General features: G+C 41.9%; 1 protein-coding gene across 1 annotated transcript in view; it reads left to right on the forward strand.

Moving 5' to 3' along the window:
- The first annotated feature begins 329 nt into the window (after positions 1–329).
- ppp1r14bb (protein phosphatase 1, regulatory (inhibitor) subunit 14Bb) overlaps positions 330–23,303 on the forward strand; it is a 28,638-nt gene continuing 5,664 nt past the window's right edge. The window contains exon 1 of the mRNA XM_042400855.1: positions 330–1,025. Coding sequence (XP_042256789.1) covers positions 825–1,025 — 201 coding nt within the window. The 5' untranslated portion in view covers positions 330–824. The remainder of the gene's footprint in view (positions 1,026–23,303) is intronic.

Here is a 23,303-nt window from a genome sequence, read left to right on the forward strand (position 1 = left end):
GGCTTTTAGTTTCCACATCACACTTGTGTAAATTGAATATTGGACCAGAATTAGCTTCCAGACTATTTGTGGTGTCACAAATCATGCTCGTAGGCCCACTTCTTAAAATTGGGGTTTAAATGAACACAGAGGAACTTAAATTACCGAAAATAAACTCTGCACATACATCATTCTGCACAGTGAAGCTCACACATCCAACTGTGGGAACAAGAAGAAACATTTTAAGTGGAGGGAGACTTAAAGGGAAAACAGGGGGTGGGGAACAGGATGTATGGGGACAGAAGGAGTAAAAAAGAGGCTGAACGCTGTTTGAAAGTGGAAAAAAAATCAACATTTGTTTTTTCTTTTTTTTTCAGTCGCGCTACGTCTGATGCGCTCGAGTCCAGTCAGAGTGCGCGCACGCAGCTCTCGTGGGGACCGAGAGAAAGAGAGAGAGACGCGTGATTTCTCTTTGTACTGAATGAAGAGTTGAGGCCGGCTCCGCTACTGCCGTCTCTTTTTATATAAGCAGAGTTTGCATGCTGTAAATAGCCCAATAAGCCGGTTACACTTTACGTTTCACCGTATCCGTCGGTCTCTTGTTTTCTGGAGGCGACCCGACCACTGCCAATGTCCCTTTGAGCGGTTCTGGACAACAAAAGCATCAGGTCCAACGTTGTTCTTCGGGGGATTTCAAGTCACACATTTCATCAGTCAGGATTTTTTCAGTGCGGGAAAGCGAACCCCCGCACGTCCACAGACCGCTTCGCCTCCTTTTCGTCGCCCCTTTCACACTTCCACACCTCCGGGGGGGGTTGGATTTTTTATTTCCATAGCGAGCGACCATGGCTGCTGTAACAAGCCCGGAGACGAGCCCTCAACCCCGGGTATACTTCCAGACGCCGGCCGGCACCACGGAGGAACCGGAGACACCCGTTCGGAAGCAGGGACGCGTTACCGTCAAATACGACCGTAAGGAGCTGAGGAAGAGACTGAACCTGGAGGAGTGGATTATCGACCAGCTAACGGACCTCTACGACTGTGAGGTAAAGACCCTAACAATGACCGGCCTCGAAACCGATCGAATGTATCGATTAGGCGGCTCTGCTAAGTAATAGGACTCTATGGTATAGCCTAATAAGGCAGTTTATCAGCACCGGGACTTGTCTGTCTGTCCAGTCCAAAAGCAAACTATTGATAAAGAAACATTAATAGGCCCTTTGTCAGAGCTTTTGGCCTAGCTTCGCTTGTTCTATAGCCTATAGTACTGGGCCATATGCTGGAAGATGAAGTAGGCTAATAAAGACAAGAAAAATTAGGGAACAATGTAAATAATTAAAGAAATAATTAATTCACATTAGACAAGTAAATCAGTCACATCAAATCTCTGTGGTTAAACTTCAGCCGCCCACCCACAGGTAGGCTAATTGTAGCCTATTCAGCTTTATAGCCAAATCATGAAGCCTCTGCTCTCTGTTCTGATTGGCTGAAACTGTTGCAAAGCACACCTGTGAATTCATTTCATCCAATTTTAATGGCAGACGGGAAATTACTCATATCAGTACTTTCGACATCATGTAGCTGCTGTCCGAGAACAGTTTTGGATGGAAAAAACAAGTTAACAGCATCACATTTTAACAGTATAATTCAATATAGAAATTAAGAGGAAAAACAGAGTTTTTGCCAGGTTGTGTCTTTGGTTCATAGCTGGCTGTGACCTGTGTTGCATGCCCCTTTCAACAGAGAGATACTTTCTCTCTGGAGGTGGTGGTGGGGGTCATACAAGAGATAGATGGGGTGATACTGATGAGTCTGGGTAGGGGGTCCGGTGATACATCTTGTCAGGGGTCTCCAGCTGTAGTGATGACTGTGCATAACAGTCAGTGGTAGATAACTTTAGAGTCCCCTCTGCACCGGCACACATCAAACCGTCACGGTCATGGTGACACATGGAGAGCCCTGCTGTGATAATGTAACCTGGCGGCAGCTGTGGTGTGGCTGCTGGCGTCAGTAGTTGGTAAGCTCGGGAGCTCATGTCGACTCTACTGAGCTGGCATTGACCCACATTCTATTCCTAGCGTGAGGAAAACGACGACTTAACAGGTCTGGAGAATTCCTAGTAGGCTAGCGGAGAGAAAAGGCGCGACAGTACTTACACCAGGTTAGAGGATGCTTTTTCCTTTTTCTTGTCACGGAGGTACAAAAGCAATATGTATAGAATTTTTGCTCCCTTCTCCTTTTTTATTTGTGATGTACAGTACTGATCCCTGTCCCTGCATCTCTCCCAGTCCCTGATACCGAAACTTTCTTAACACCGGAGCCTCTTCAGGACGTCTGTCTGTAATCACATTTACACCTGCAAAGTCCATCCCACTGGCAAACTGTAATTAACCACATATTAATGCAAGCCACAAGTTCAAATAGACTCAGGAAAGGTTGAAAATTGATCATGCTTTATTGAGATTTCACAGCAGATGTGAGTGAGATATCCTCTAACAAAGTGGCAGGGATACTACAGAGACTCAAATGCCAGTAAAGGTGATTAAATGGCCCAGAGAGGATTTTAAAATCAATGTGCTTTGATTGTCTGCCAATTGTGGATTAATATGCTATGTGTTAGAGCCCTGCTCAGTCAGAAAAGTATGAGTGAATGAGTTCAGGAGAAAATCTGTGTAGTATGTCGTACTAGTGGTCTGTATATGCCATCAGAAGATGATAAGAACATCAATCCTTTTAGAATCTGTTCTGTGCAGCCCTTGATTTCAAGGACAAATATTTCTCTTTCTCAATGTAGATTCATTCTCATTCCACATCCATCTTTCATTCACTCATCTACTCATCTGTCAGCCATGCATGCTTTGATGTACTGATACTTTATAGTGAGTGAGCTTTTTGACAAGAAACCTCACAAATGGACGCACAGTGACAGTGTCTGAGACCCGGACTGTAAGGATTTATTATAATCAGATCACGGGAACATAAGATGAATGATTTATTTTACATTTTTGGACACACATCTCCCATTCCTCGCTAATGATGACGCCTATTTTGGGGTGTTCAACCACAGTAGTTCCCCTCTTTTCATTGTCCCGATCCTGCCCTGCCGAGGCTGTTAGACAACAAAGAGATTAATTTACAGTCGGTTCACTGATGGAGACACATTGGGCTCATTTAGACGGGAAAATGTGGAGCACGTGCTACTAAACACTGTAACCGGAGAGGCAGCTTTAGCCGGTCAGGGAGCAGAGCACATATCGGAAGAACCCTGTTCTCTGACAAAAGACGAGGAACATGTGGCGTGGGATTTCTTTTACCTCCCCTCAATCCTTTCCTTTCTCCACTTCTCCCTCCTTTTCCTCCCGCCATGTCTTTCTTTTTGCTCTGACTCATGTCTTAATCCATGTTTTAAATTTTTACCCTTCATTAATTTCCATCTCTCTTTTTTCTCTGCTTTCTTGGTTGCATATTTCTACTATGAATAAAACCACATGGAGTTGGTCCAACAGGGAATTCATAATGAGTTATTTTCCAATTAATATAATCCCTTTAAACATGCCACAAGCAGTCAGCCAGTCATTTCTGCCGGCCAGCTTGTCAGACATTCATCCAGTCGCTTTAGTCAGCCTATCAGTCAGAGTTGCTATGGGTAATAGTGAGGAGCGGAGCCTTAGTATGATTCCATGGCAACAAGGCTTGTCAAATGTTTATGTTGGATTCACCTCATTTCGTTGTGGATTCTGTTCTTCTTCAGTTAAGTGACAGAGATAATTAGACCTGGTCAGTTAATTGATATCATATTATCTTAAAATATTGCTGTTATTACATTTTGCAAGCAATATGTTTTAGACTTTTCCAAACATATTGATAACAATTGATCAAGAGCATGTTTTGTTGTCAGTTTATTCCATTAGACTCTTATACAAGAAAGATATATTTCAATTGTATGACTTTATTGGACAGCAACAGCTGAGAAATGACAGGAAATGAGGGGAGAGAGACGGGGGATGACATGCAATAAAGATCTGCTGCCAGAATCTATACATAACCACGGATGTCAGGGTTATATGGCCTGCGTCTTAACCAGTAGGCTACAGGGACATGCCGTGTTGGATGGTTCAAGAAAACAGGACCCTGAAGGGCTGGCATGCAAGCAGATATCCTGGACCCTGGCCAAAGTGTGACCCAAGACATGAAGTCACCCATAACCGCTTATCTTGTCTACAATGTTTCAGAAAATAATTTTTCTTCTTAAAACTGAATGTAAGTGGATGTAGTGGTTACTAAATACCCACTTTTCATTTTGACGGGCTCCTTGGCTGTTTGAGCATGTGTCCACATATTTCAGTGTGTGGACATGCTAGAGTGAGAAGTTAAACCCATGGGGCCCTGTTAGAGGGTTAGAGGCCTGGCTCCTTCTCCACTGAACACAGTTCATATGCTTTCAGATAGAGATACTATGGTAGACGTATGTGTTTTTCATATGACACCATGTAAGTCCAGACTGTCCTCCAAAGAAAAATGACACAATAGGTTGTAATGTCAGGCGACCAAAAACGACATATTACGTTTGAGTGACAGATGCCATCTAGCTGCCATAGTAATCATGACTGGAGTCGTGGCACAGTTGAGATGATGTGTATATACAAATTTCCTCATTTGGATGCGGTGGGTTGGGTGAATGGTGTAACCCAGTAGTGGACTTTAGTGGACTTTGCCACAGGAGACCGCAGTTCATTTCCCATTTCCAGGGACAGTTTTTTAAAAGTATAAGTACAATTGTCCCTTAACGCCATGGTTATTTTTGTTGCCATGACAATGAAGGTTGCCTAACTTTACTGGAACGGACTTGGCAGAAATGGAATCTAACGTTCATAAGTATGTTTTAATTAGTGTATAATCCCATTAAAATAAGATTAGTTGTGTTTTGGTTATCGTAGAATGAGCTCTTTATATCTACATCCTCTTCCACAGAGGCCGCCGTGTTGCACCGCCATGTTTCTATAGTAGCCCAGAACGGACAAACCAAACACTGGCTCTAGAGAGGGCCATTCGCATTTTTCGCGAGTTTCGCAGCCATCGTAGGTTCTCCTACACACTTGGAAGGGGAGGTGTATTCAGTTCTGCAGCCTCACTGCTAGATGCTACTAAATCATCACATTGGTCCTTTAAGGAAGTAGTAACTTTAACCCACACCACATGTTTCTCTAACTTTAACAAAGTGATCATTTTAACCCAAACCATGTTCTTTCCCTAAATCTAACCAAGTGGTTTTTGTGCCTAAACTAGACACATCATAAAACATTAATATGTTTTATTTCAATTTGTAATAAAAACGTTGTCGGTTCATGATGATTTCCTGCCAGTTACTGGCGATAGAATGGGAAAATGCTCCAATGTGTTGTTCTGGAGGACATTTTCAAACAACATACTTACTTGTTTAATGTGGAGAAGTTGTTGTGTAAGACACACTGTTTCAGGCATCTTCTCATGAGCTTGAAAGATGCTGATGCACCATATGGACGGAGTTACCCTGCCACTCCAGTACACACCAGCCCTCACATGAAAGTGGTTACAACTAGCCAGCCTGTTATTCTACAGTACAGGTTTCTAACCAAAATGTAGGCTGATGTGGAAAAGATTAATCTAGCTGCTTAACTGTTTTCTTCCTAAAGTCTTCCCCACTACCTTTTTAGTAGCACCCCTATTGACCTGACCTAGTAAAAATACTGAAGTTAACAACAGCTCTTCCCTTATTATAACAGTTGTTGTGGTTACTGGATAATTATTTAAGCTGCAGGTATACTTTTGTTGTTAGGGAAAGGTTCATTTCTGAGTCTAGACCAACCAAGAAGAGCTTTCATCTGTGGACCCGACTTAGTCACACATAATGTGTACTTTTCCCTCACTGAGGAGAGGTTACTAGTTCTATAAAGAAACCCTAAATAGAATATTGTGAATATTGCTGCTCTACTCACAACCTCCGAGGGTTTTGAAGAACAAAGCTGGTAACAGGAAAAGTCCAAAAATTTCAAAAATTGGTTCCATTGCTGCCCTTGCTGTTGTTTGATGATACAGATGAAAAACAGCAACAGGTGTTTCAGTCCCATGTACGAAAGGCCTTCTTATCCTCAGACGCCCTGTGCTGGATTCAGAGGCCCTGCTGGGTTGAGCTGAGCTGTTCCCACTTTCAGCTGCTCAGCTCAGTCTGTGTTCTTCAAAATGAAACGTAAACCTGGCTCTTAGAGATGTATTGGTTCCATCAAAGTGATTCAGTCTCCTTCAGCCATTGATAATGAATTCCTTTACTTCTCTAACACATGGGAGTTTTATACTCTCTTTGCTATTCCTATTTTTCACAGCCATCCGTGTCCACTCTGTCTCCTTGATACTTCCGATCAGCTCTAAATCCCTGTACTTTGCTGTTTTTAACAGTTTCACTTTCCCTTTAAGGTCACTTGAATGGTTGAACACTACATCTACTTAAGCTCTTACACTTGGTCATTCTAAGGCAACTTTGATCATAAAACTGATTCTTAAACAGTAATCAACATAATCATAAAAAGTGTTTAACTCTCAAGTCAACATTTTCAACTATAGTCATAATAAATCATACATTTCCATTTGAGTAAAAGCCACAGAAATGCAGGCCAGAAATCAACATTGCTGTCAAACCTGTACATAACAGAGATACAGTTGGGCTTGTTTCTGTTGACCAGTCTGAGCCAGATTTGGATATATTGGTGCACTGCAGTGTGACGTCTTCACCAGGCTAGACCTCTACAATCTGAGACTCAGAAACTGAGACAGAGATCCAGCCTGGGACAAAGAGCAGAGACAACAAGAGATTTAGTCATTATAGGAAGATAAATGATACCTCCTAATAAATTTAACAGCGAGTATAAGTTTCAATTCCGTCGGCTAAACATAGAATAACAAATTTGCAATGAAGATGAGAGTAATTCAATGCCAACACTCACTAATGCTGCAGAGACTAAAAGCTCTTATCAAGGTAAAAGTTCTTCATTGTGCTCCAGGGAGGTGCTATCAACATAAACAGGCAGGATGTTTTTTTGTTGCTTATCCTGTTGCTCAAACTGACAACATTAACGTTTTCAGAAAAGGCATATTGACTCAGACGATAAGCGTTTTTTCAACTGAAGAAAACTGCTGAGGGTTCTCTACTGCATTTTGCTATTATTCATAGTTACGCGGCAGCCTCTCCTCTGCTCTCTGTGTCAGTGTTTGCCTGAGGGCGGGGCTCAGCTCCTCCACCACACACGCGCTCGCACACACACACACACATGCACAGAGAGAGGACAGCAGAGCAGAGAAGCCTCAGTGGAGACAGTGAACCAGGTGAAGTTTTACTCGAGTTGACGACAACTGTGTTCCCTACTGAAAGTGCAATAAAACTTTTGCAAGTAAAAAGCCAATAGGAGTAATTTATAAAAACACCTGTTCAATAAGCATAAACATGTAGCAAAGCATGCTGGTCGAACTAGTAGCGAATTGTTATGCTCAAGCTAAAACCAAAGCTGTCTGTATGTAGCCTGTTTATCTTAGTTTGCCACGTATCTTAAAACTAGTCGAATTCTTGTAAACTACTGGCTGAGACAGCAGCCCCCCATTCAAACCACCTCCCCCTTACCAGCAGTACCTGCAGGCAGTGAATCCACATCAGCAGTGGAGGGAGGAGGACGTGCTTTTTTCGTAAGGGTTGGTTAACCATGCAGTGGATAAATGTCCGTTTTATTAGAAAGAAAGCACAGTGAAAGAACATCATTTCCGAAAAGCCCCTGTTTTCATTACTCTCTTTCCATGCAGGATTATAATTAGGGGCATTCAGGTATTGTACTATTGGGGCTGTAAATACCTGCAGTAGATGTTAATGTGGCATTTCCATTGTTAGAGAAAAACTCCCTGGTTTTGTGATGGTGGCCTCCAAATCCCACAATTCCCAGCCATCTTATTGTGTTTAGTTTCAAAAGAAACACTTAACTGGCAGGAAATGTTGGGATTGGGAGGCTTTACTGGGCACATTTCAAAATCAGTGAGTGTTTCTTTAAATTGAGTACAGTTTCGCTCTCTGTTGTTGAGCCTACACTCTATTACTGGCTTTATATATGAGGTGATAAGTGAGTTTGAGCTTTACTCTAGGGAAAAGAAAAGTGGAGGTTACACTCATCAACTCTACAGCTCCGCTTCTAGTAAAAAATGCTCAAATTTCACTCCAGCCCTGGTATTATTTCCATGGTAACTGGGTTGTTAAATGTTTATATGCCAGTAAACTGACTTAGCTTCAGTACACTTGGTTTTCTTCTCATACTATACCAGAGCTGACGAGAATCTACACAGTTAACAGTAGAGCGAGAGTGGGCAGACCAATCCCCGAACTCCAGGGTCCTACGTGGCCACACAGACACACATACACACACACACACACACACACACACACACATAAACACACACACAGATGGGGATACGAGTGGGAACAGAGGCAGAATTGGTGAGCAGGAATGCAATAAACGGGGGGAGAGAGGGAAAAGAAAACTAGAGGGGATGGAAAAAGTAGTAGGAGTGGACAGGGATGCCAGAAAGGGAGAAAGTGTTTTTGTAACATGTGTCCTCTGCTTTTTCACGCTATATACACTTAGAAATGATAATAGATGTGACAAAAGTTCCCCTCCCTAACTGCAGTAGCACCGGATCAGGCATTGGACACAAGTCAGTGACTTTAGTCAGCTGAATAAACAAACATAATTACTTTTCCTCACCTTGGGTTGAAGATGTTGTGAAGCAGTAAAGTAGTTTGTGCACCACAAAGAGGACAGTTTGTTCTGTGTTTTTCCAATTCTGCTTTTACAGTAGATTATTTTCCACAGCCTAGATGGTTTGAACATGGTGTCACACTCATCACTCAGGGATTCCCCACATGCATCACAAGCTAGAGGCCAGTAGACTGTATATCCTGCTCAACAGTGTTTGACTCGACTTTGTCAGAAAGTTAGTTTAACCTCATTAATTATTCATTAAATATGTAACTGAACACTGATTTTTGACCTGCTCAGTATCAGTGAAATACCAAAGATGAACCATAATGAAACCAATTTTAATATTTAGGATTTTTCCATTGTGTCTCTGATGAAATATTTTTGCAATTTTGTTATTATGTCACCATAAATCAGCCACTGGATCTTTCTGGTGCTGTTGGTAGTTTTCCACAGACTGTGTCTGAGAAAAATATATGCTAATGTAGCGGGTTAAACATCAAGAACTTTTGTCTTTTAACGATTTATTTCAAGGCACCTCAGATGGCATCAGGTTACTACTAACTAATACGTTCCTGCTGACATTTTTACTCTATTCCACTAATGTACAAGTGTAAGAAAAATAAGGAAATATAACACCTGAAGTTTCAAGATAAAATTCTCAGCTAAATCCACAAAGAATTTTCAGTGTTCATATTTTTCACAACAACATCATACACGCTACTACACAACACAGTTTTAACAGTACAGTCCTCTGTGACCTATATAGTCCCTATGAGGAAGTAAGTGAATAGCTAATTCCTTAATTATGTTGCCTCATTTATTTTCACTCTGAGTGTGTGGTCGTCGCAAACAACAGACAGATAATGAAGTGATGGTTACAGACGGGTCAATAAAAACACAACACGCATCCGGGTGTTGTTGTGCGTCTATGCAAGAGAGGCACTGAGAGGGAAGTGTGTTAGGGGGAAGCCTCACTGTGGGAACAGCTGTAATTTCATAGCTTTGGAAAAAGTTGGCCTCCTTTGCTGACACACATGCGCAGAAACACACATGAAGCGCGCGACATTCGCTTAAACCTTACACTTAAAGGTCTGAATACCAATCAGTATTACCCTGTTTCACTCAGTGTGTGTAAGAGTGTGACTACAAAGAGTGGTTGTTACACAGCGGGAGTGAAAGACTACACTGTGTCTTTGTAAACACCCCCCCTACACCCACCATACGCGCACACACACACACACACACTCACTCACACACATTCACACACTTTGCGTTTAATAGGTAACATGTGGTTCTATGTTGAACACACAGTTCTTTTCGTGTTTGACGGGGGGTGAGTCAGCATGTACTGTAGTCTGACCCACTGACTGATCATGTGAATGTTTTTTAAGACGATGAGAATAAATCAACCAAGTTAGGGAGGAGGAAGACTGCCAAGAATATTGGGAGAGAGGGAGACTTAAGCGTTTGTTTTTGGTTGGTGTGTGTGTGTGTGTGTGTGTGTGAGTAAGATCGGAAGGAAGTAAAGAACGCCAAGTGAGAGAAGGCATGGATGGAGAAAGAGAGGGATGTAGAGACAGAGAGAGAGAATGAGGGATGTGAGTCATTGAGAGGAATGTTTACGCATGTTGTCACAGGAAGTGTGTGAGCAAAAAAAGGGAGTCAGACAAAGACACACAGCACATAGAAAAATGAACAATATCAACAACTTTCCCCTAAAAGCACACTGTACACTGCAGACACCTGTTGATTCACACAAAGACGCACACACACCCACATCAGCTATTAATAAACTTAGGTGTCTATTTTAAACATGTGAGTCAGATTTAATGTTAGACAAGAGTTAAAGGAATGTTTTTTGGTGATAGGTCTGTTCTGCAATTTAGCTGACGAGACACCAGATCACCCTTTTTTTTGTTTTTTAAATTATAAAAATTGTTCAGATCAGTATTGCTTTAGATCATGCTAGTAATCTATTACTCATGCAGCTCTGGAAACAGTCTATAAGCTCTTACATAGTGTGAATGTCTTCGGGTATACAGTATATTCTCGTTACTTCAATTGAACGGTACCCTGTGGAGTTTTTGACCATTAGTAGCACTATGGAGCAATGTCTTTAAGTGCGGGTTCCTGTTTTGTTTGTGTCTCATGCATGCACACAAGTATGTGGGCGACTTGATAGAGCCTACATTCCTACAGATGTTTCACGCTATTCTTATGATCGACTATTGGTGTTGGTAGTGCACCAAGAAACACTGTAATGTGGCAGAAAAAGGCATAAAGCAAAACACGGATGTAAACGATGCAGGCTCCAAAATATCCCAAAATTGGCTTTGCAAATGTTTTATGAAAACTGAAATGCAGTCAACATATTGGTTAGGCCTCAAGGACAACACAATGTGTTTTATGTTGAAACAGTGAATGTAGATATAACTTTGTTTGAGTGTATAACTTTAGAGGTTTACATGTTGGGGAGTGCATGTTGACAGTTCGCTTATATTTTTCTTAGTCATTTGTCAGAATACTTGTGTCATGTGTCAGCCGGTGTAGCCTGTACATACTGATTGCCTAACAACTTCCCACCATGTAAACCTTTCAGTATTGTGTTTCAGCTCTAGCTAAGCTCAATGAGCTTGTCATTCCATCCTGTGTCACAAAGGTTAGGATGTCGGCCAAGTGTGAAGGTTTAAGAGAAAATGTTTAAACATAACCATTGTACCTTTTCAACATCACAAGTCAAGCGGGGCATGTTGGGAGTTCGATTACGAAACTTGGCTGCTTGCAGCAAATCAAATAGCAAGCACTAACTTGTTCAAATATTACGAGAAAAGCCCTGAATTTCTTCATATTCCTCTGCAGAACAAATGCGTTTATTGTTCGGACATTCAATAGGCATCCAGTAAATGTCCAAGCTGTTAATATCTTTTCCTCCATAAACATAATGACTGTGATGTGATTTTAAAAGTACCCCTTTGCTTCCCCGCTCATTACTTTAATTGGACCTTCAATGTATCATACGGTTTGTGTCAGACAAGCACTCCTACTGGTCCTAACCAAAGTGCTATTTACTGTTTTTTTTTATTAATGCATTTGAAGATGGTACACATGCTTTTGATAGCTGTTTTGTGAAAGCTCCAGCACCCTTAGGGAGGCTTTTTAAAGTGAACATGGGTATAATAGTGATGTAGTACACAGACCGGTGTTATTGCTCTATATGTGGCTCCTGGGTGCTGTTGCTATAATAACGCTTTTAAATGAAAAGATGGATATTAGTTTTGGCAATGGATTATTATTGGTCCCCATGCTGAAACCATGTTCAAACGAACATCACTGTACTAATATTTAAAAGTGCAATATGTAAGAATCAGAAATCCCTTCTCATTAATGACACCGGTGGCCATTAAGTGAGCTGCAGTCAGCATCCTGTTGCTTGTGCTTGCGTGCGTGCTCATACTAGGTCAGCATGAGTGAGCAGCGGCGCTAACATTAGCCAGCTAAAACCACAGTATCACAATATATTTCACATGCTTTGCAGTAATGTTAGCTTATCTGTCCAATAGGAAGAAAGCCAGCTCAGAGTCAGACGTTAGCGGACTGCATTTTTAAGCTAACGCTGGCTAGTGTTGCACCTTGTTGGCAAAACTGTCCCGAGTCCTTTACATAGAAATCAGTCCATAAGCTGCCGCAACCGAAAAAGTCAGAGAATGTCTCATTTTATTATTTCTTCACAATTTTAGTTAATTTTTGAATGTGTTAAGCTAAAATTTTTACATAGTTCTTATATATTGCACCTTTAACAGTTGGGAGTGGAGCTGGCAGCAGCTGGCATGGAAGCTCGATATGGAGTCATTATCATCGTGGAGTCTCTTTGTAAGTAATGCCAACTGCCTGCAGGTAGAGTTAGGTAACACAGATCCACTCAGGAGTATATTTAGTCCCAAGAGGTGCATTAGAGCAGACGCCAGCTGAGAGGTTAACTGCAGGGAGGCATATGTCAGTTCATGGTTTTATTCACTCTCAGTAAATGTCTTTTCTGTATAACACATCTCATAGCTGTGCAAGAGCAGTCCACAATGACTTCCCTCTTACTGGTTTAAATATTGTATATGTAGACAAGTTGATGGATTATGACAGACTGTGATTTTGAATTTTAAGTACGTGTACTGCTTGATGGCGCTGATAGCATTCATCAGGTTTAGAGCACAGGTGCTATGTTGGCTTCATATATCATCCATGATGTCACCACCATGTGAAACCTAATTTAAGCTTTCGTGGTGTCACAAGTCATGGATGAAAGATGTGTTGACAGCTGGACAGACAGCTGACAGGAGATAAGACAAATAGACTGGCAGCAAACTGCTGAATGAGGGAGTCACCTCTGTCAGATAATAATAATTATTATTATAGTACAAAAAGGCTAATTAGTGTGTTTAATATAGTTCATTTCAGTGGTAAAGATAAATACACAGACTACAGTTTGTGTTGTACATGTGTGACCTTTTGAGATTCTTCATTTCTGTGATTTAGTGACTGAGCTGGGAGGAACAACGGGCCATATTAGGGCAAAGAGTCTGAAGGACAGGATTGATTACAAGTTGCTGATTCATCAGGAAGAGAGTCAGTCAGTAGACTCTCTCATTCTTTCTCTCACTCACACTCTCACACACGTTTTCATGATGTTGGAATTAAAGAGTGTTGAATGAATGAATCAACACTAGTTGCATCATTCAGACACGACCCTCTAATCCTTTAATTAGTTTCTTATTAGGTTCACTGTTTTAGACCATTTCTGTTTTTGTTTCTCAGAAATAATCTACTGGAATCTTCCACATTGTGTGTATTTTTATCCTGTAAGCAGACTGATTAAATGTGGAAACAAACCAAAGCATTAACTGATTAGAAAGGCCAGTGTGTTGAGTCAGAGGTTGAGCTGATGATTGATCTGCATGAAAGAATTAAAAATGTTCTCTAATCCTTTTTGAAATCCATGCAGATCATATTTCAGTACTGGCAGAATGAATTAAAAGTCTGAACAAATAAACATGGACATTTCTGTGGCAAAGAGTGGGTGAAAGTTGATGGAAAAATATTTTTATGGCACCTGAATGTTCACTTCTGCCTGAAACTGCTAGAATAGAAGAAGAAGTCATTCAGTGAAGGACGTGGCAAATGAACAAGTGAGTGTTGGGCCAAGTGTGACATAATGGTAATCTGCTGTAATCTATAGCCCCTTTTTATACAGAGATCCTGAAATATTGCCCCGGTGTGTGATTTTTAGATAGCATGCCGGCGTTCTGTTACGAGGCAGCTGGATTCGCAAGATCACACGAGAATCAATCTTGTCGAGTTAGCTTCAAGTTATGCGCTTGTGTCCAAGCCACCGGTGGTTTGGACCAATCAGCGTCTTATGAGGATTCTCGTGTGAGCTTGTGTGATTCCGTGTGATCTCGTGAATGCAGCTGCCTCGCAAGGTTGGACGGCCAAGTATTTTTTGAAAGTGCCTGCCCTTTTCCAAACACTTTCCAAAGACGACCTCTCAGAGGCATGACGTGTAATACAACAGCGTCGGCGTCTAGTGTTGACTGTCCTGCCATGCCGACTCTCCCTTTTACACAGACGTCGGTCAGGCAATGTGACTATCTCCTCTGCCGCCTTAATGGCAGAACAACAATGCACCCCCATTTCATATTTGTACGTCTTATACAGAACAGTGAAGCGGAATAACGGCGCAACATTCCTGCCGTGAACAGGCTGTGTTAAAGTGGTTCTTGTTTGTATCTGCATGTAATCTCTTCTTTCATTCCATTTGTAGTGGTAATGACTCTTCTGGCCCGTGGAGAGGTGTGTGTGTGTGGTCCTCTCTTTTTATTTTTCTATATCTATCTCTTCTTCTTTCTCTTTCATCCTGTCTTTCTGTGTTCTATATTTTTAGTAAGTGATGGAATTAGAAGTTACAACACCCCAGGTCACTTGTTCATGACGCACATGCATCTACATCCTTCAAACACACACACACACCGATATCAGTATGTCCATGAATTTGTGGAGCAGTCCGATCTCCTCCTCAGATCTGCCCTCTGCAGAAATGACAGAGTCGAGAGGAGATGCAGAGTGGAGGTGGAGGGTAAAAGTGGGCACTTGAGATGCTGCCTGGTTCACATATTTCAGATGGATGTGTGAAGGGATTTTGTAATTAGTGTGGGCTGAAGAGAGAGAAATGGATATTGTCTGTGTGAGACAGAGAGAAAGAGAAGGACAGATACAATCTGGGTTTTAAAGTATTTTCTATGCAAATCATGAAAAGTGAGATGGAAATTACATCCAAAGGTTAAAAGTTAGCAGCCAAAGGTTGTCTGTACACATTCTGTAATCCCAGCAGTGACTGTTATATTTACTGTATGCATTGAATTGCATTTAATTTTTAGAACATTTCAAGACTTTGCTTAAATCATTCTAAAATCTTAAGTTGTTGCTACAATTTTCTGCCAACCACTTGTTGCTGTGCTGTGACAGGTCTGCTGCTTTTTTTCTCATGACAAAGTTTCTGTAGCCTGCTTGCAAAACTATGGTGGTTATAGCAGCCTGAATCATTTAGTTCTTCTATTAATTCCAAATAAACCACTGTGGTTTAAAGTGTAAAAACCACTTCCAGTGTGCTGTCTAACTGTGTTCAGAACAGTGCATGGGAACTAAATATTTTCTCCATTAATGGATTAATCACGTAGTCTATAGAATTTAAGGAAATGGTGAAAAAATTCACATTGCAATTTCCTGAAGCCCAAACAGATGTCATCAAATTGTTTGTTTTATCTGACCAACAGGCACAACCTAAAAATACTCAAAGTATTAAAAATAGCAGCAGATCCTCACAATTGAGAAGCTGAAATGACACAGTGTTTTTGCTACACTAGTAGTATGGATCTAGGGATGTCAGTGCTGTGTTTTATCTCAACAGCTATTGGATGGATCCATTGTAAACATTCATGGTCCCCAGACAATGAATCCTAATGACTCTGGTGATCCCCTGACTTTTCCTCCAGTGCTAATTAGCAAATGTTAGAATAAACACACATTGTCATTGTGAGTGTGTTAGCATCCTTTTGTTGGCCTCATAGAGCCACAGTCCTCACAATCTTGGGTGTTTCTACAGTTTGATCCATCTATCAGTGGTGTTAACCACTTGTTGCTGTGCTGTTCATGCACAGCAACAAGTGGTTGCTGTGGTACAGTGATGTCTTTACACTTGGGATTTCTTTTGACAAACATCTCTGTAAGTGATTGCAGCCCAAACGATTTAATTATTCCAATAATTCCAAACAACCAACTGCGGCTGAAAATATAGTGTGGTAACACTTTAGTGTTAAATCACTACTGTTGTTCTGTGTTTTGGAGTATCAAATGATTTATGTCAATGTGTTGGAGATTTTTTCTTAAAACTTTGCTTGACAGATGGACAGGTACTGCTCCTGAAAAAGCGAGTGAAAGCGGGCAGCAGTACAAACTGTTGCCCTCATGTAGCAGTTAGTGAGCGTGATACAGCGGCAGAGCTCCAGCCTAGCAGCATGATGCGGATTGCCAGTACAAGTCTTGGCTGGAGGGACCCTGAGGGGCCGGCAGAGTGTCTCTCCGTGGAGAGGCCGCAGCGCAGACATGTCCAGTCGACACACAGAAACCACTGAACCGTTCAGTCAGGCCAAACAAGCTGATGTGTGAATCATTCAACCATACAGCAAGCAGCTATGACCATGGGCAGCTTTTGGGAGGGTCAAGGTTGGGTGACAGTCTACATTTTAACTCTCCAAATAGATTTTTAGCAAAGCATGTGTGTGTTTGTCTGTGTGTGTGTGTGTGTGTGTGTGCGCGTGTGTGCTCTGGGTGGAGTGAGTGAGCATTTAAATTGAACTCTGTGATGTGGTTTGAGGCCGCAGCTGCTGTTAAAGTTTCATCATGTGGCAGTTTATACTTAAGAAACTTCAGATAGTGATGATTGCTAAATAGCTTCTGTTTATAAGCAGATATCTGATATGTTACCTCATCGAGATGATGCTGATTCTAGTGAAAAAGCCAACTAGGCCAAGTCATGTCTATCTGTAACTCTGGTTTCAAGCAAGCCATTCCCTTCCCTACTAAGATATCACTTTACTCTATATTACCGTGCATATCTTTGACTCTACTTATGCTATATATATAAATGCTATTGTCACCTAATTACAGTGCAAGAACTACCAAAACTACAGCGCTCGCGTCCTAATTATAGTGATGAATGTTTCCTGGCATCCTATGAAGATACGTTCTGTGTACTTGGAGCCTGTTCGGTTTGGAATGAGTCTGAAGCAGCCCACACAGCACTGGGACACAATATCATGCCCACATCACATTACCACCACCGGGCTCTGGAGGCTCTGGTTCTTTTTACTTTACATGACAGAGAGTTTGCATTTTATCTGTAGTGAGATAAGAGGAAGGCTGACAGGGCTGCAGAGTCAAAGCAGATGGAGGCTCTGGTAGGATGGACTAAACAATAGCGTTTAGGAGCTAAATGTCTCTTCTTTTCAGAGAGTTGAATATAAAAATGAATTCACAAGCTGATGTTTTATAAATAAATCCAGTATGTCCTGTTTGTAATAGTCTCCTTCATCATCGGAGGAAGAATGTAGATTATCTTGCAAAGGTTTAAGATAAGAATATATGACAAACGTTACTCTAGTTGTTGTTATTCTGGCTACTAAGAGGCTACTTAAGTTCAGTTTTGCCTGTAGCTCTTTGTTTCATCTCTGTTTTTCATACGATTCAAAACAGGACATCATATTCTTCCTGGGAGGAAGTACATCCAACTGATTAGACGTGCAATATAGATGAAGATCAAGCGCACACACACAAACCAAAGGCGCACAATAACGCACACAAAATCTTAGATGCACACTCCAGGCTGGATTAAGTACATTGCATTGTATTGATTATGGATCGCTGTGGTTTATGGTTAATGCGTGTGTGTGTGTGTGTGTGTGTGTGTGAGGCCACATATTCATTACAGCAGCAGCCACTCACCACTTATCTTAATTGTGCACGAACAAACACCGACGAACGCACAATTCCTAATGTCATTCTGTCAACTTGGCCTTCTTACAGTTTCAACTCTCTGGCACACACAAGCACACATTCTCTCAAACACACTCTCAGCCAGCTACTTCCCACAGATATCGTTCAACCCTCCCCCCCCCCCTTCTATCTCCCAAGGTCACGTGTCCAGACAGGAAGTAGCCGGGTTCTCTGGCGTTTTTTAACCCCTTCATTGCTAAAGAGGATTAGAGAGGAACAGCCTTTTTTTCTGGAATTCTGACTTCTGTTTCTGGGAAGTGTTTTTGTGACCCAAAACTGTTTAAGCCGGAGGGAAAAAAAAAAAAAAAAGTGAGGCTGAATAGGGAAGCTGACAGTAGTGATGTGCTTGTTGTGGTAAGACCTGCAGATTCCTGATAAGCAATCGTGTGCATGTGTGTGAGACACATGGAGATGGAAAGCAGCAGGCGATGACTGACACAATGCATCCCTAATCCCTGCACCCCTGTTGACCCCACGGTGACTCCGTCTCTTGTGTTCTCTCATTTTCTCATAAGTGGTATCATGTCTGCAGCAAGGTAGCCCACATGCTATAAATCTATGGGGCTTTTTCCTACCTTTATTCAAAAGCATGGCCTTTCAATTTGAGAGCGTGATTTATTGATTTCACCTCCAGATTTTGTAGCTCTCTCCCTCAAACCTCGCCCTCGCACAAATAGCCCTGGCTTACGCTTAGATCTGCTCAAACTGTATGCTTGCACTCAGATCCTTGACTTTGGCGATCTGCTAGATTCCCGCTCCTGAGTCATGAAGGTGATGTTGTTTTCTCCTCTAACACACCAACAGGAGGCCGGTGTGCTATACGGCTACTATTATGTGTAGTTATTATTGTAAAAAGTGCGGATACTGGTATGTATATTAACTGTCTTGTCATTCAAAAAGTCGTAAACAAAGCAATGGAAGTACATTTGATAAAGCCCTGGTGGGTGAGATGAACCTGGTTAAAGAGTAACCACCCGTACAGGACGCCGTAAAAAGTAAAGCAAACGCGCCCGAAAGGCGACAGGGATCGTTTCATTGGTCAACACTACAGCTGGCATTGTGTTAGTTGGGGGGAAGCGCACAGAAGCAGCCTGAGTGCGAGGAGAAAGGCTGAAGCTGGAAATCCGTGCAAGCATCAATACACGAGTTTAAGCGCACACTTTGAGTAGAAGCAGAACAAATCTGCGCACAAGCAGAGGCTATTTGAGTGTGCGAGGGCAGGGTTTGAGGGGGAAAAAATTACAAAGTCTAAACGTGAAATCAATAAATCACGCTCTCAAATTGAAAGACTTCACTTTTGAATAAAGACAGGGATAAAAAAAAAACCCTGTACGAATTGCCCCTATTACAGACGCACAGAGGCTGATTTATAAGAGAACAGCGCAGAGCGTTAATGCCAACCAGAGAGGAAGGGCATCAAAGGAGACATAAAGATAAAAAGAGAGAGAGAGAGAGGGGGAGAGCAAGACAGGAAGCAGGTTCAAGCCCAGTATTTTTCCACTATTTCCATACTGGCCTGATCTCTTTGTGTGTGTGTGTGTGTCTGTTTGTCTGATTTAATCAGATGACAGTAGACCAAAAGCCAGATCAGTCACAAGGGTGTCATGGATTACCACCTCGAGATGTGTTGCAGGCAACTTTTTTAAAAATAATTCAACTTCTTTCTTGTTATTTTGAAGAGGAAGGTTCTAGCGGCCATCATCATCATGTCATACTGTGTAGAAATATGTTTCCATTTCCGCATGTCCACAGATTTACATATTGTCCGCCAGTATACAATACATGCATGTGGATTTTTACCTTACTGTAACATTTCATATATGTGGAAAAAGTCTACTAAATAAAGGAGTTATCAGATTCATGTTGGGTGTTTTTTCAGCTGTATTCAGCTCCACTTCTATTGCATATCCTTCCTCGCTCAATCAATCAGTGTTTATTTAATACACAGGCCTGCGCATGCATACGATGTGTGAGTTTGAAGGTGTGCTAATCAGCTCCTGTGTAAGTCTTCGTGAGCTGCAGTTACTTGTAAAGCCCCTCCTGTGAATCCGTCCTCAAATATAATTATGCAAATCTTTGCATGAGCGTGTTTCAGCCTTTAGCCGCCACCATCCTGGACTTGAACGGTACAGAGATGTGTGTTTTTAGAAGTGTATGAATGATAGGAAGTCGTACCTCCTTATTTTTCTCTTTTTCTCCTGTGAGTATGGGCAAAGTGCTGAATGATTCATCACTCAGTCTTTTTCATTTGGATCATAAGACAAAGGTGATAAAAGCACACTTCAGGTTTCTGCATTAAAGATCTTTTTAATAGGTAGAAATGTAACCAGCTTACTTTGGTTAAAGAATAATTGAGACTGTAATACCAGCACCTTTCTTGCTCCAGTGTTACTGTTGCAGAGTTGTAAAACGGGTGTGTGCTCATATTTGGACAGTCTGTTCTCTCAGCTGTGAGAACTGAAACACACTAACAGTAAAACAATCTCAGCTATGCCTTTTGCTCACATCACCCATGGATGGTTGTGTGTGTGTGTGTCTTTATCTTGTCACTGTGAGTGTTTACACATATTTTGTACCTGTGTCATTGTGCCAAGACAATCAGCCCGGGGTAATAGTTTTAATGGAGCACTCACTTAACTCACCCACTCTGTAATATATACACAGACACACATATATATATATATAAACACTCAGCAAAAACACTTTGCTGCTTGGACTGACCTCAATACAGAGAGTCCCAGTGCAGATTGAATCAGAGAAGAATTAAATTTGTTCCATGTAACATGCAGATTTATCACAGGTCAGCCTCTCTCTCTCTCTCCACATCTGTAGTAAAGGAGGATGAGAATAGTCGAGAATAAAGGAGTACATGATATATATTCCGTTGTGATGGATGCATGAAGTTTGCCTGACAAGTCAAAACAAACACACGGAAATCGGAGGGAACGGCGGCATTGTTTAGTGGCACACGGCCCTACTTTTCCTACTTCTTCCTCCTTCCTCCATCCTGTCTGCTCCAGCCATCGCTTCCCTATGTCTCCAACTTCCTCCACCCCCTCCACCCCCCCTCTTTCTCCCCTGCATCCCACCAGGTCAAAACATCGCTTTTGTCTTTTACAGCGATCGGCCATCCTGAAGTCTCGACTATTTTTATCCCCGTTTGTTGCTGAGGCAGAAGGAAAGCAAAAGTGGCAATTTATCATCCATTCTGAACCTGGTTGACCCGTAGCGTTTGGTAAAACAAAGCATTTCTGACGTTCTTTACGTTTTGACGACAGTATTCCTCGCTGCTCTCGCTCTGAAAGTCTTTCCCACACTCTGGTACACAGATCCTATCAAATAAATCAGTTATGTAGTGTGTTATCTCTAGAAGACATACTGTGTAATCCTCATAGGTGGCCTCTGTGACCTACTTACACATCGACACTCAAACATGAAGCTTCCCACACTGATCGGCCATTGGCTTGCATCCACTTAATTACACTGGATATGGAGCTTTATTGTCGTTGCATTAGCCATGTGTCTGAATTAGACATAGTCCTGTCAGCATTTGACTCATGACTGTTGGGAATTTCTCCGATTTTACACTGTTTTCATATCATATGCATAGTTCATCTTTCACTGTGAGTAGCCTGTTAACCGCGTTATGTGTGCCTCAGCTGTTTATAGACGCAGAAGAAGTAAATCACAGTTGCAGTGTCAGGCCTTTTAGGATATTGTAAAATGAATTCGGGGCTAAAATAGATCCTGTCGACACATGATTAGTCTTTTACAGCAAATCTAGTCTCTGACCAAAGTTCTCTGAAGAAACCCCCTGACTTTGCTTCATCGTCTCGCTCATCAAGTCCAGAGATATTTACGGTAGCCGTGATGGGCCTTTTTGTTGCAATATGAGGACACTGACCTACTTGTATTTGTGTGTGTGTGTGTTACTGTGTACAGTATGTGTGTAGCTTATGTTTTTCCGGTGAGTGAGCTGTATCTGGCATTTGATCTGCCTGCAGCCGCTACACAGCCCCCTGTGAGAGAAATAGTACTAGGACCTACACATACACACACACACACACACACATATATATAATACACACAAAAATGCTCTCATACTGTCACATCTCATTCTGCTGTACTCTGCAGGCAGCCTCCAGACAGACAGCGTGTCTGTCTCAGCCTCAGCGTGGTGGCGTATGAATCATATTTGCAAGTTTGTCAGGAAGAGTATAATTAAATTTTTAAACCGCATTAGAGCAGGTCGATATGCAGCCAGTTAGGGCCGTGCAATATGACGATATATATATATTTATATGGCGTGATGATTGTTTGATGTTGTGCTCTATAGTTTATTTTGTTGCTTTTATTGCACTCACAGTAACGAGCGTACTTGTCGTCAACTGGAGCGCTTCACCTCGTTCACTGCCTCTCCTCTGCTCCGCCGTGCGCGCAGCCCTCGCTGAACTACAGAGAGCAGAGGAGTGTAGCGTCGCCATAAATCAATCTCTCTCTATCTCATCAGTCAAATCCCTGCATGGTACGCCTGTAAGCATGAGTCAGATTTGCCTTTTCTTTCACCTTCCACACCACTTTAACTTGTTTCACACTACACTGCGTTGTTTACAAACTCGCAGCAAGTGCCAATACCTCGTAGCCATCTTTTTTTAAGTCCAGATCACATCTGCAGCCAACAGAAACCCCCCCTCCAGACTCCAGACTAGATCAGCAAGTCAGTCTGCAGGATTGTTTTGGAAACCCTCCCTCGTGATTCCTCGCTTTTCTTTGTGTCTCCTCTCTGAAGCTGTCTTCCGGCCTTTTTCAACATCCCTCCCTCCCTCTTCTCTCCCTGTGTCTCTCCTCTCCCCCTCCTCATCCTCTCTCTCTCTCTCTCTCTCTCTCTCTCTCTCGGGCTGCTCCACTCAGCTGCTCCCTCTTCTCGATATGCTGCTTAACCTCTTCCCTTCCTTCCTCTCGGCGTACCCCCCCCCTCTCACGAATTTAACGCTCTCAAATCATTTTCAAGTAAGCCGTATTAACACTTTTCAGCACATTGAACAGCAGGTAATGCGTTACATTTAGCTTGTGGCTATTAGCCACAGATATGAAATAGGAATGAAATGCTTTAGTTTGGGGCCTGTAGTGGTACAAACTTAAAAAGGAAGAACATTATAGAAATTCAGGGGAAGTATGTTTTCTTTCTTTCACCCCCTGCAGCCAAATACATTCAGAATTAGGATTTGGAAGACAAAAATCTTTCTTAATTAACTCACACGACTGAGTAGAAGTAGTAAAGAAAAGTCTTTTTTTTATTTACACAGCTTCTTTGTCCTCTTGTCCTTTCTTTCTGGCGTTTTTCTTCTTCGCTGGTCCTGTAGTAGCACATGGAGCCCACATGTCTTTGTGTCTGCAGTGTAAGCATGTGTGTGTTTTGAGCGTATGAACACTTTTGTGTGTCTGTCGAAGCTT

This window comes from Thunnus maccoyii, chromosome 22, assembly GCF_910596095.1.
Source record: "Thunnus maccoyii chromosome 22, fThuMac1.1, whole genome shotgun sequence".
NCBI classification, from domain to species: Eukaryota; Metazoa; Chordata; class Actinopteri; order Scombriformes; family Scombridae; genus Thunnus; species Thunnus maccoyii.